This window comes from Hyperolius riggenbachi, chromosome 4 (assembly GCF_040937935.1).
Source record: "Hyperolius riggenbachi isolate aHypRig1 chromosome 4, aHypRig1.pri, whole genome shotgun sequence".
In the NCBI taxonomy this organism is placed as follows: domain Eukaryota; kingdom Metazoa; phylum Chordata; class Amphibia; order Anura; family Hyperoliidae; genus Hyperolius; species Hyperolius riggenbachi.
Window position 1 is genome coordinate 354,362,387 of NC_090649.1, and position 14,394 is coordinate 354,376,780.

The window sequence follows — 14,394 nt, forward strand, 5'->3', positions numbered from 1 at the left end:
AATGGAACAATGGTTTGAAAATAGTTTTGAAACTTTCCCTAGGAACAAGCGAGGCATTAGAGGGTATATTAGGAGGTGCAGGGACCATTGGTGCCATAACTAACAGCCTGGATGTAAAAACTTTGAAATCGGATTTAGAAACAGTGGGGTTGTTGGGAGGTAAAGGGTTAAAGGTGCAGAGGAATATAAACCAATTGATGGAGAGTATGATAATACAAACTGCATCTGTTTTAGGACCTTCCGTATCACATTTGTAAGATATAGCTTTGATATTGATTGATAGTGAACAAAAGTCACAGTTGGCAAGGATATGTTTGGAAACCCAAACTGAATATTCAACAAATTTTAAAATTCTAGCACAGGCCTTCCAAGGAGGAATAACACCTCTAGGAATATTACCAAGTTTACCCAAAAAATATAATTATGCATTAAATCATATATATGTATGGATTAATAAATGGTATGGGTGCAATCAAAATTAATGTATTAGTACATCAATGAGACCTATAGCGGGTAAAGAACAGATTTTAGTGCCTGTAACAATATTAGGAGTTCCAGTTAGTGATACACAATTATTGTATTATCAAATGTTTTATAATGATTTTGCCATGGATGAAGGAAGTAATGATGTTGATCAATTAGATGTATCATCATGTTTACATTTTCAATCAAAGGTTATTTGTTTGCCTAATCAGGGAAAGCCTATTTACCATTCATGCTATCACAATCAAAGTCTGTGCACTGCAAGAATTGAAAGGGTTAACACTCACACAGATCTAATTACACATGTAGAACAAAAAAATGTTTGCTTCCAAGTAATGTCCAGTGAGGAAATGGTTAAAGGATATTTTAAGTCTTGTGTTTATTCACAATAGTTAGAGGTCTATATTGTGCAGAAGGGGATATATATGCAGTTAGTCTAAATTATGTAAGAATATTACATTATTTTTTTTATTATTTATATAGCGCCAACATCTTCCGTAGCGCTGTACATAGTACAAACAAATAATGGGGAACAAATGTACATAAGAAATACAAGACACTGTACAGTCATGACATTGAATAGAATAAATACAGATACATACATAGTTGATATGTAGTTGGTACATGTACATATGTTAAAATAACAGCAGTATGAGAAACACTAGGAGGAGGTCCCTGCCCTTGCAGGTTTACAATCTAGAGGGTAGTGGGGAGGAAACAAAAGGGAAGGAAACACAAGGATTAGTGGGTGAGCCAGTGTGCCTTCAGTGCTGCCTATAGCAAATTATAGGCTTGTCTGAACAGGTGTGTTTTCAGAGTACATTTGAAGGTTTCCAGACTCGTGGCGTGACGAACCGGCTGAGGGAGAGAGTTCCAAAAGAGAGGGACAGCCCGTGAGAAGTCTTGGATGCGAGAGTGAGAGGAGGTGACTAGGCTGGAGGACAAAAGGGTCTCCTGTGAGGAACGGAGGGTCCGGGCGGGGAGGTATCTGGAGATTAAAGAGAAAATGTATGGAGGCGATAGCTTGTGTAGAGCTTTGTATGCAAGTGTGAGAAGTTTAAACTGGATCCTTTGGGCAACTGGTAGCCAATGGAGGGATTGGCAGAGAGGGGCTGCCTCAGAGGATCTAGAAGAGAGGTGGATGAGACGGGCCGCAGAGTTTAGTAGGGATTGGAGAGGTGCCAGTCTACTTTTTGGTAGACCACAGACTAGTGTGTTGCAGTAGTCAAGACGGGATATCTTTGATATCTGAAGATGTTGATAGTTTCCCTATACAATATAATGTTTCGCAAATTAATGAATTTCCTTGGGATAAGTGGACAAAAGAAATAATTAAAGACAAAGGATTATTACCAGCCTTATCAAAAGAATTGCATGCTGCAGAAATTAAATTTAACCACCAACAGGGAGTATTGGAAAATGTAGAGCATGATTTTAGTTTACAAAAAGCCTTTATTAAGATAAATAAAGTCATCAGAGCATAGTGCAATACAAGACTTTTGAACAAAATTATATGCAACAGTTACTTACAGTATAACCGGATGACAGTAAAAGAATGAACCAAACAGAATCCTTAACAGTTTTGCTCCATAGTACAAAAAGACTCCTATTAGACCTACCGGTAATGGAGTTTCTAATTGCCATCCGGGACAACACGAGATCCGGTCCCGCCCAGGATCTGGGGAAACACAACCCCCAAGAAGATTAAAAGCCCCCGCCCTCCCTCAAACCTCAGTGCGTCTGAAAGTACATAAGACTAGAAACACCAAGATGAAGGAGAAAAATAAAATATATATATACACCCAAAGGTGGCCCTCTAATCCTCCCTGTGGATAAACTCTAAATAGCGAAAGGTGCGAGACAGAAAAGGGAAGGGTAGTAATCCTTGTCCCAGGTGGCAATTAGAAACTCCATTACTGGTAGGTCTAATAGGAGTCTTTCTCCAATTGCCATCCGGGACAACACGAGAGATAGACAAGAAAGTCTTTAATTAATTTAAAGACTCACCTAGGGAGGGACCACCGCCTGTAGCACCTTTCTCCCAAACGACTGGTCCTGCTGGGATCAGCACATCCACTCTGTAATGCTTGATAAAAGTTGACGTGCTTGACCAAGTTGCCGCCTGGCATATCTGTTGGATGGTGGCCCCTGCTCTCTCAGCCCATGATGTGGATAATGAACAGGTAGAATGTGCTTTAATATTAGCTGGTGCTGGACAATCGCTACTTTCATAAGCTAGGGAGATGGCCTGTCTGACCCATCTGGCTATTGTTTGTCTGGATGCTTGGAGGCCCCTATTCTTCCCTGAATATGAGACCAGCAGACTGCTAGATTTACGAAACTCCCTGGATCTTTCAAGGTAAACCAGAAGGCATCTTCTGACATCTAAACAGTGAAAACTCTCCTCTTTTTCCCCCGAGGGATTGGGACAGAAGGATGGAAGAATAATCTCTTGAGATCTGTGAAATTCTGATGCAACCTTAGGCAGGTAAGCTGGGTCTAGTCTCAACCTAACACTGTCTGAACATATAATTAGGAAAGGATCTTTAACGGATAAAGCATGAAGATCGCTTAATCGTCTGGCTGACGTAACTGCAATTAAAAGGGCCAGTTTAAGGGTTAGAAGTTTAATATCTATTTCCTCAACTGGTTCGAAGGGAGCCTTAGTGAGGCTGTTCAAGACCAGAGATAAATTCCATTCCGGAAATATTTTCTGTTTTACTGGGGTAGACCTCTGTAAAGCCTTAAAGAAGTTCTTTACTATCTCTTCCTGTGCTAAATGCCTGTCCAACAAGATAGATAGGGCTGAACATTGTACCTTGAGAGTACTAGGAGCTAGCCTCATATCAAACCCGTCCTGCAGGAAATCTAATACTGAACTGGTCAACTGCTGATTTTTTGAGTGGGAGGAACACCAGCTTAGGTAAACCTTCCACACCTTACGATAGATCTTCTGAGTCACCGGCTTTCTACATTTTAAAAGTGTGTCGATAACCTTTTCAGAGATACCTTTGTCCCTTAAAATCACCCTCTCAGGATCCAGGCGGCCAGTTTGAATAACTGGGGCCTGGGATGAATTAAGGGACCCTGGATCAATAGATCTGGACGAAATGGCAGAGGAAAAGGAGGTTCCGTTGCCATTTTGAGAAGAGTTGCATACCATGGCCTCTTTGGCCATAGTGGAGCTACGAGAATTAATTTCCCCGATTCCCCTTGAAACTTCCCTAATACTTGTGGAAGGAGGGCTATCGGGGGAAAGGCATAACTCAACCTGAATCCCCAAGGAAGGGTTAGGGCATCCAATCCCATCGAACTCTGGCATTTGTGGAGGGAGAAAAACTGCTTTACCTTCGCGTTGTGTGGGGACGCGAAGAGATCTATCTCGGGAACTCCGAATTTGTCCATAATTAACTGGAAAATCTCCGGATGCAGTTCCCATTCTGATTGACTGACTTACTGACGACTCAAGAAATCTGCCTCTACATTGAGGACCCCCCTTATGTGGACCGCCGATAAGGATAGAATTAGAGGTTCTACCCAGCCAAGAATCTCCGCCGACAGGAGCATCAGATCCTTGGATCTGGTGCCCCCCTGCTTGGACAGATAAGCCACTGTTGTGACATTGTCTGAAAAAATCAAAACGTGATTTCCCTCTATCAGAGATTGCAAAGATAGAAAAGCCCTTTGTACTGCCAGTAGTTCTCTGAAATTGGACGACCTTTTCCTTACCGGGCAAGGCCAGCTCCCCTGGACATGCTGCCCCATAGCTGTTGCACCCCAGCCCCAGGAACTTGCGTCCGTAAAGATCTTTACTGGATCGTATTGTCTCCAAAATCTCCCCTGAATTAGATTTTGATTGCTCAGCCACCAAGACAGACTGTCCCTTACTGACTCTGGGATAACAATTGGGAGATCCAGAGACTGCTGGGATTTGTCCCAATTGGCCAAAAGTACTGCTTGAAGCTCCCTGCCGTGGGCTTGAGCCCAAGTGACTGCAGGGATTGCTGAAGAAAATAGACCCAGCACTCGCATGATTAGGCGAAGAGGACAAGTCTCTCTTGCCCGCAATTGATTTACTTCCAGTTGAATCCTCGTGATCTTTTCTATGGGTAAATAAATTTTCCTGTCTAAAGAGTTTATTTTGTAACCCAGGAAGGTAATCTCCTGAACAGGGGTTAGTGATGACTTTTCGTAGTTTATTAGCCACCCTACTTCCGTTAACAATTTTATCGCCATGTCTCTGTGGGACGTGACCAAGTCCTTTGAGTCTGCAAAGATTAGAAGGTCGTCCAGATATGGGACCACTGAAATCCCCTGGAGCCTTAACTGTTTCATCACTTCTGCTAGAACTTTTGTAAAAATTCGGGGTGCAGATGCTATCCCGAAGGGCATCGCCTGAAATTGGAAGTGGCGGATGTGGGACTGATCTTTTATTGCAAATCTCAGGAATCTTTGATGATTTGAAAAAATAGGAATGTGCAGATAAGCATCTTGGAGGTCTATTGAAACAAAAAATTCCTTGCCCTGTAATAGAGCTCTTACAGAGTAGATGCTCTCCATCCGAAATTTCTTTCAAACTAGAAACGGATTGAGAGACTTCAAATTCAGGATAAACCTGAACTCCCCGCTGGTTTTCTTCACCAGAAACACGTGGGAGTAATAGCCCCGGAATTCCTCTTCCTGGGGAACAGACACAATTACTCTCTTCTCCAATAGTTTTTGAATTTCTAACGCCAATCCCAAGGCCTTTTCGGGGTCCTTTGGAATAGGATTGAGAAACTTCCTTTGAGGGGGAGGACTGGAAAATTGAAGACGATAGCCCTGCTTTATAATTCGAAACACAAAAGGATCGGGATTCAACTTCTCCCACTCTAACCGGAAATAAATCAGTCGTCCCCCTACTGGCAAAAAGTCATTTATTGGTCTTGGGAGGTTCAGTCTTACCAAGAGTGAATCCCCCTCTGCCCTTCCCTTTCGGAAAGGACCACTTCCTCTGCACAGTCTTACCTTTCGATAGATCCGTCGATTGCTTATTAGGAACAAAGGGTTTCTTTCCCTTAAAATTCCTTCTCTTGTTCGGGAATTGTTTGCCTTTCTCTGCTGAGCGGGACAGAACTTCATCCAATTCTGACCCAAACAGAAGGTTCCCCTCAAAAGGAATAGAGCATAATCTATTCTTAGATGTCTGGTCTCCCTCCCAGGTTTTCAGCCACACAGCCCTTCTGGCAGAGTTAACGAGCGCTGTAGTGCGCGCAGAAACGCGAATGAGTTCAGTAACCGCATCAGCTAAAAAAGCGACTGCTCTCAGGACTACCGGCAATGAAGATGCATAGTCTTTAAGAGGCACCCCCTTAGAAATTTGTTCGATAAGATTATCCATCCAAATTCTAAGATTTCTGGCAATACATGTTGCTGAAATACCTGGGATGAATCCGAAAGCGGCAGATTCCCAAGCTTTTTTAAGCAGAGAATCAACTTTTTTATCCATTACATCTTTAAGGACTCCTGCATCCTCAAAGGATAAATCGGAGTCCTTGGAATATTTGGATAAAGAAGCATCCAATTCTGGGCATTTTGTCCATTTCTCGATATCTGCCTGTTCAAAGGGATACTTCCTCTTTGCGGATTTGGGGATAAACAAGGGCCTTTCAGGATCTCGCCATTGAGATACAATAATTTCCTGAAGAGTCTTATGAATAGGGAAGACTCTGCCCTTAGATTGTCCCAAGCCTGAATAGACCTGATCCTGAGGAGTAAGCTCAGGAACCGCCTCTTTAATCTGTTCCGTAGTATAAACAGCCTTTAGTAACTCAGAAGATTCGTCTGGAGTGAACAAAAACCTTGGGGTTTTGACAACATCCTCCCTATCCGAATCCTCTGACTGAGGCTGCTCCCCCTCCTCTTGAGAGACAGAAACCCCCTCCTCCTCCTCCTCTTCACCCTCATTCTCCTCGCCCCCTAAAAAATCTAAGGGAGAAGACTGGTGCAATAAGCCCGAAGAGGAACCTGGAAGGGGCTCAGAAGCTGGAGGAACAAATGATTCCTTGAATTTGTCTAATGTCTCCTGCATATTTTTATTCACTGCCTCCATGACCCCCTTAAGGATATCTGAGGAATGTGAAGCGACAATGGCATCAGTGCAACCCTGGCATACATTTCTAGGGGCATCTAATGCAATTTTACTGCTACATAAGCCACATCTCTTGTAGTTTTTAGCTTGTGCAGGAGCTTTAGGGTCAGCCTTTGTCTAGAAATAAGCAGATAAGACAAAAAGACTTGATAATGCCATCACTTGAAAAAAACATGGTAAGCAAAGATAAAGCCTCATCCTCCACTGGAGGCTTACCCCACTTGTACCCGATGGCTGCTGTGGTGAGGGTTTGGTAGCTGAGCTCGCAGCCTCTGTTTCCCGCTGTGGTTGCTGCTGCTGGGCTTGCTCTCCCCTCTGTTGCGACATCCTTCCACGCCAAGACGCGACTGCCGCTGTGGAAGGCTGTCGGCGTAATGGAGACGCCAAGAGTCCGCCCGAGTACTTCCTGGTTTCTCCGGATCCGCCCCCCTTCCGGCCACACGCCCTACGTCACTACCGGAGGCCGATCAGAGCGCGGATGCGCCTTGCAGAGCCGGCGTCTGAGAGGGGGCGTGCGGAGTAACGTCCATACACTGCACAGAAGCCTTTACCCGCCGCATGTGGAGGAATGACTGCAGCCGGCGTTCCCTCTGTTTCGCCCAAGCCGCCTTTCCTCCTGTTGTGGACTCACCCTCTGGTGAGTAGAAAAAAACAACAAACGGGAGCTTGTCTTTCGAGGTGTTTCCGTTGCGGAAACACAGATAAACTGAGGTTTGAGGGAGGGCGGGGGCTTTTAATCTTCTTGGGGGTTGTGTTTCCCCAGATCCTGGGCGGGACCGGATCTCGTGTTGTCCCGGATGGCAATTGGAGAAAGGTACATATAAAATGAGACATTGCTGAGACTTTGGCACAAAATGCAACATGTTTGAAATGAAGCAGGAGAAAAATTAGACATATTACAACCAGGCAGGCCACCTTTTTTGAAAGTTTTCATAAGAAGAGGAGACAATACTAGCCAATCTATCAGATTCCATGATAAGTTACAATCTCTGTTTAAATGATGAGAACGGTAGATTATGTTGCTTCCAATTAGATGCGATAACCCATTGGGCAGCTAACAGGCAAGCACTATAGAAGCGTCTGAAGGTTTTGGGGATAGTAGGGGCATTAGCATATAACAAAGCTTGGGCTGGAGAGCTAGAATCCATTACTTGAGTGATATTATGGAACAAGGCCCAAATTTCAGCCCAAAAGGATTGAGCAACCGTACAATCCCTAAAAATGTGAGTCAATGTACCCTTACCCCCACAGCCCCTAAAACACAGTGGATAATGAGTGGGGAAGATCTTATGAAGTTTAATCGGCATGTTATACCATCTCATTAATTTAAAAGCCGTTTCCCTTAAGCAGGGGGATGGGGAGGATTTTAATATTCTGTCATACATGAGCGTCCATTGATCTTCAGTGAAAGTTATTGCCAATTCTCCCTCCCAATCCAATATATATTTAGGTTTGGCTTCAATACTGGTTGTGATCAGATCCTCATAAATGGAGGAAATGAGACCTTTGCTTAGGATATCCCCTCTACATAATCTATCATAAAGTGATGGGGGGGGTTCAACCCTTTTGCCAAGGCCTCTTGAGTGCAGAAAATGCCTAATCTGCAGGTAACGAAAAAATTCCGATCTAGGGATATCCTTAGTAAATCTGAGCTGTTCAAAGGAAACAAAAATTGTTAACATCAAAACAATTGAGCAAACATATTCAGGCAACAATAATTACCATAAATACCTAAATAGGTTTAATTAAATTCAGGGGGAAAGAGGTCCTCGACCTCTAAACAACTAATTGACATACACAAAAAAAAAGGGAAAGGTCCCCCTCATATCATAAACGTTAAATAACCATATATGAGCAAAAAAATATATAAAAAAATCGAGCCTAGGACAAAATAATCAAATGAAAAAATCTTTATTCATAGCCAGCTCAAAATATTAATAAAAACAATTAAAAACATGCAGCCAGAGTCACAGGCCCCTAAATAATATCAATCACAAACTGAGTCACATGTCAAGATATTATATGGTTTGGTTGCCTGCCTGGGGAGTCATGTGGTACAAATTTATAGCGATGCCTCAATCGTAAGAAACAACAAAATTATTAATCATCATCTAGAGACAATCGCCCCACACATAAACCCAGGAAAGCAACCTCCAACACTAGTAAAACATATCATGTACATAACAAATCTCCATCCAATCCTGTCGCTGTAATAAAGTGAAGGTCTCACAAACATTCAAAAATCCATAACATCAATAAGGTCCTATAGACCCATGTGATAAGAATATCGTGCAAAACGCAATGAGGTAGACAATGCGGGTGCTCCAAAAGATATGTTGGGCAGACGAAAAATCCTCTCAAGTTTAGAGTCCAAAAGCATCGCTCAAATTTAAAACTGGCATATAGAGATTACCAAGACAATAAAGCCCTAACAACTATAGCAGCACACTCTCTGATCTGTCCTTTGAGTAAAATAGAAAATTGGAAGGTCTATGGACTTCAGAGGTTACAACCGAGTATCAGAGGTGGAAATTACATCACCAAATTACTACAATGGGAGCTACGCTGGATACATAAACGAGGATTTCTTGGACTTATGCTCTGGAATTGGGATAGAGAACCTGGGCCACTTTGGGGTGAATATGATTCACGCGCTTGGATTTGAAACATTGTGTATTTTTTATGAATATGTTGAGATATTCGCATTGGGTCCTCTATATGTAGAGATCTTCCTGTTCAAAACTGCTTAAAACTGTATATTATCATGACTTTGGATTAAGAATTGTATATTGGAATAACTATAAATGATGATGTTGTTAATGTAATTTATGTGCTCTGATGATCTGTCTGGGCCTAGGACAATTGGTTCTTTTGAGGTCTCTTTACTCAATTTTATCTGCACTTGTTGTTTCCCTCTCCCTCCACTAGATGGCGGCTGAATACCGACTTTAACTGTTGTATCTAATCTTTGTTGGATTTTCTATGTACTCTGAGATTTGCCCACTAGATGGCGACGATGCGGATATTTATACGTCATAGTTACCTTCATGCAGATTTCCATGCGTATCAGTCACTGTCTATGCGTTTCATTTGACGCATGGCCGGCCGTACGTGCCGACGTCATCTGACGGCACGTGGGGTTGAGCCAATGACGCGGCCGCGTCTGGGTGTGTAGAGAGGGATATTTAAACTGCGCCAGCTCCCTAGTAAGTCGTCCCTTGGCAGCTTCGGCGGAACTAGTGGGACAGCGCGGGCAGCGCTGTTGCAGCCAGTCGGGGTCTTCATACTTTCATTACGTGGTGAGTCTTCATGTCTTTCTCCTTCTATTTTAGCGCTACCTAGATCACTTTTTTACCCATATTGGCGTTTTTGTCGCCACCCTATCCATTTGCCTTCCCTTTCCATCTACTTCTACACTAATGCACTTTCTATTTATTTGTCTACCTCATTGCGTTTTGCACGATATTCCTATCACATGGGTCTATAGGACCTTATTGATGTTATGAATTTTTGAATGTTTGTGAGACCTTCACTTTATTACAGCGACAGGATTGGATGGAGATTTTTTATGTACATGATATGTTTTACTAGTGTTGGAGGTTGCTTTCCTGGGTTTATGTGTGGGGCGATTGTCTCTAGATGATGATTAATAATTTTGTTGTTTCTTACGATTGAGGCATCGCTATATATTTGTACCACATGACTCCCCAGGCAGGCAACCAAACCATATAATATCTTGACATGTGACTCAGTTTGTGATTGATATTATTTAGGGGCCTGTGACTCTGATTGGCTGCATGTTTTTAATTGTTTTTATTAATATTTTGAGCTGGCTATGAATAAAGATTTTTTCATTTGATTCTTTTGTCCTAGGCTCGATTTTTATATATTTTTTGCTCATATATGGCTATTTAACGTTTATGATATAGGAGGGGGACCTTTCCCTTTTTTTGTGTATGTCAAAGGAAACAAAAATATCAGAGATTCAAAATTTCTTGGCATAATGCATTCAGTTATCTACCCACCATTTAAATGAGTCTGGGTCATCAAAGGCTGGGGGGAAATCAGGATTACCAATTAAGGGGATAGTTGAAATTCCTGGAGGGGACTGCCCAAACCTACGCCACCATAAAGATATCCCATGGGAAAAAAACTTTATTATATTTAAAAAGATGTTTAGAAAGGTTTTTACTAGAGAATAATAAAGATTGGAGGTTATAAGGGCCAATAGAATCCTTTTCAAAACCCAAAGAGGAGGTTCCAATGAGGAATACCAACCGCCTAACTGAGCAAACTGTAAGGAAAGATAATAGGACCACAGGCCAGGTAACCCCATCCCTCCCAAATGCTTAGGTCTTTGTAAAAATTTGCGACTTACTCGAGGGGGCACCTATCCCAAATAAATTTTAAGATCTGACCCTGGATTGAATTTAAAAAGGATCTAGAACCCGGTACTGGGATAGCTCGGAAAAAAAAAATATAAGCCTTGGCAAAAGGGTCATTTTGTAGGCCACCATGCGACCAGAACAAGAGATTTTAAATGTAAGCCAGTCTTTCAGGTTATTTAGAACCAACGTAAACGAAGGAAAGATATTTTTAAATAAGGTCTCGTATGTAGAAGTTAGTTAGTGTTATACCCAGATAGGGGATACAGTCTAGAGACCAAGCAAAAGGAAAATTAGCTTGATAAACTTTTTAAACCGCTGGAGGAAAATTAATTGGCATGGCTTTAGATTTATGAGGGCCAACTTTCAAGCTTGAAAGACTAGCAAATTTGTCTGGTAAATTGAGCAGGTTAGGCATGGAAGTGAGAGGTTGAGTGATAAACATAAGTGCGTCATCGGCATACATAATTGTTTTATAAGTAGATGAACCCTTTTCGTAACCTTTAACATTCGGATTAGATTTAATGGCATATGCTAAAAGTTCCATCATAATAGAAAAAATTAAAGGGGAGAGGGGACACCCCTGACGGGTGCCCCTGTGCATGGTTATAGAAGAGGAGTTAGCACCGGGGATCGTAATAATTGTTTTAGGAGAGCGATAAAGAGACTGGACCGCACCTAGTATTGTATCTGGAATACCGAAATGTTGCAATGTAGTGTTCATATAAGGCCAGAGCACAGTCAAATGCTTTGATCAGGTCGAGACTCAATAAAACCAACCATTCCCCTGTTAACCAAGCATCCAGGTATGATATTTATGGCTAGCCTTGTGTAGTCAGTAAGTTGACGTCCAGGGATAAATCCTGTCTGAGAAGTGGAAATAATTGATTGAATAACTCCATTTAATCTAGAAGCAAGAATTTTTGCCAACAATTTAATGTCGTTGTTTAGGACTGAAATTGGTCTATAATTAGTAGGTTGAGTATGGTCCAATTTAGGTTTGGTGATAAGAGACATACTGGCCAATAGCATCTCATTAGGAAGAGGAGAACCATTCATAACAGAGTTAAATAAGAGTTTAAGACGGGGTAAAAGTATATGACTAAAAGTTTTATAATACAGAGCCGTATACCCGTCAGGACCTGGAGATTTAGAGTTTTTAAGAGATTGGATGGCTGTACGTATTTCATCATCTGTAATTAAACGGACCAGTTCTTAACCTCCTTGCCGGTTATCCCGAGCTCAGCTCGGGGTAACCTGCGCAGGAGGATTTCTCAGGCCCCGCTGGGCCGATTTGCATAATTTTTTTTCCCTACACGCAGCTAGCACTAGCTGCGTGTAGTACGCGATCGCCGCCGATTCGCCGCTACCCGCCGCGCCGAGCCGCCCCCCCGCCCCAGACCCCTGCGCAGCCTGGCCAATCAGTGCCAGGCAGCACTAAGGGGCGGATCGGGGTTCCCTCTGACGTCACGACGTCTATGACGTCATCCCGCCATGGCGACCGGGGAAGCCCTGCAGGAAATCCCGTTCTCAACGGGATTCCCTGCATACTCTGATCGCCAAAGCTTAGCGGCTATCATGTAGCGAGCCCTGGGCTCACTACATGATTTAGTAAAAAAAAAAATTTAAAAAAAGTGCGGCGCTGCCTCCTTGCCGGATTTTTTAGACCGGCAAGGAGGTTAATAGACTCTGAAGAGGGGGAGGCTTCAGCGGTATATAGTTTACTATAAAAGGAATCAAACAATTTTATGACCTCATTCGGGTGGGAGACAAGGCAGCCCCTCGAATCTCCAAGTTTGTACACATGTGGGATTCTATATGATTGGTTCAATTTGCGCGCAAACATTTTAGAGTGCCGGTTGCCAAGTAAAATAAACCTAGTTTTAAAACGTCGGAGGTCTTTAGCAATTTGAGAATCAAAACAAGACTCCAGTTCTTTACGTTTGGCGATAAGATCTTTCAAGGAGCCAGAACGACCATTTATATTCCTCCTATGCAAAATATCAAGTTCTCTGCTAAGACAAGCAATTTCTGCACATCTAGATTTTTGCTTGTGCTTGGCTATGCTTATTAAATGGCCCCTAAGGACGGCCTTGTGTGCAGTCCAAAGAGTCCCCGGTGATTGACCTTCAATCTCATTATCCTCAAAAAAAAATTTGAGGACAGTAGAAAGCTAATCTCTCACCAAGGAGTCAGATAAAAGGGAGTCATTAAGCCTCCAATGAGCCATCGAATAGGGAAAGCCAAGATGCTGAAAAGATACCTGTAACGAAGCGTGGTCTGACCAAGAGTGCCACCTTGTCAACACCCGAAGAGCCCCCGATATCTACAGGAGAAAAACATGTAATCAAGCCTGCCATACACATCCCAAGCTTGAGAATAATAGGTGTGCCCAGTCCCACCAGGGAAGTGAGCCCTCCAAACATCCAATAATTGAGATTTGCGTAGACAAGAAATAAGAGTTCTAGGGAACACCCTTATGAAAACAGTCTGTCTGCTCCTATCCAGGGAGGGACTAGACACACCATTAAAATCACCAGCTAGAATGAAATGAGGCGAATGAAACTGGTCCATATGCTGGAACAAGGATTTGTAGAACTGGGCTTGAGAGCTCTGGGGGGCATAGCAATTGACTAGAGTTATGTCTTTGGAGCCCAGTCTGGCCTTAATAATAATGAAACGGCTCTGTGGGTAAACAGAAACCTGTATAACAGTGATAGGAGTCTTATTATGAATAAGGATAGCCACTCCTCTCTTTTTCCTCTCAAAGGTAGTATAAAACACACGAGTATAAGAAGAGTAAAAAAAGGTTGGAGCAGAACGATCACAAAAATGGGTCTCCAGCAAGAAAATAAAATCTGGTTTAGATTTCTTATAATCCCTGAAGGCTTTCCTCCTCTTGTGAGGGGTATTAAAGCCTCTCACATTATGAGAAATAAAAGTAATGGTCATTTCCGATTAAATGCAACAAAGCATTGCAGACGAGTGTTAACCTGAGACCCAAGTACGAGGAAAAAGAGAGGAGGAGCACCTCCATAGGAGTAAATATAAAATGTCCAGATACCAGAAACACATAAGAACCAATTGCACAGCAATGAATATGTACCTGTAAGGTGCAAAAAAAACAGAACAAACATCAAACAAAAACATAACCAGATAACAATAAGATTACGTCTCTAGGTGGCTGATCTTGCCCGGGCATGGATCTCAATGCGCGATGCATCCGATCGTTATAAATGGCTTCCAAGCGGTCGTCCAGATCTTTCTTGGTCAGTCCGGGAGGGTGTTGAGGCCAGGCGTCACCAGCATCTTCCGAAATTAGATCTTGAGAAGGGCAGGAACGGGACTGGGCGCCATCTTGAGAAGACATGCTTGCGGAGCGGGTCCTGGTAAAAA

General features: G+C 42.7%; 1 protein-coding gene across 1 annotated transcript in view; it reads right to left on the reverse strand.

The window, feature by feature from the left end:
* PHF10 (PHD finger protein 10) overlaps positions 1-14,394 on the reverse strand; it is a 475,129-nt gene that overhangs the window by 377,736 nt on the left and 82,999 nt on the right. The window contains exon 4 of the mRNA XM_068233401.1: positions 1,463-1,471. Coding sequence (XP_068089502.1) covers positions 1,463-1,471 — 9 coding nt within the window. The remainder of the gene's footprint in view (positions 1-1,462; positions 1,472-14,394) is intronic.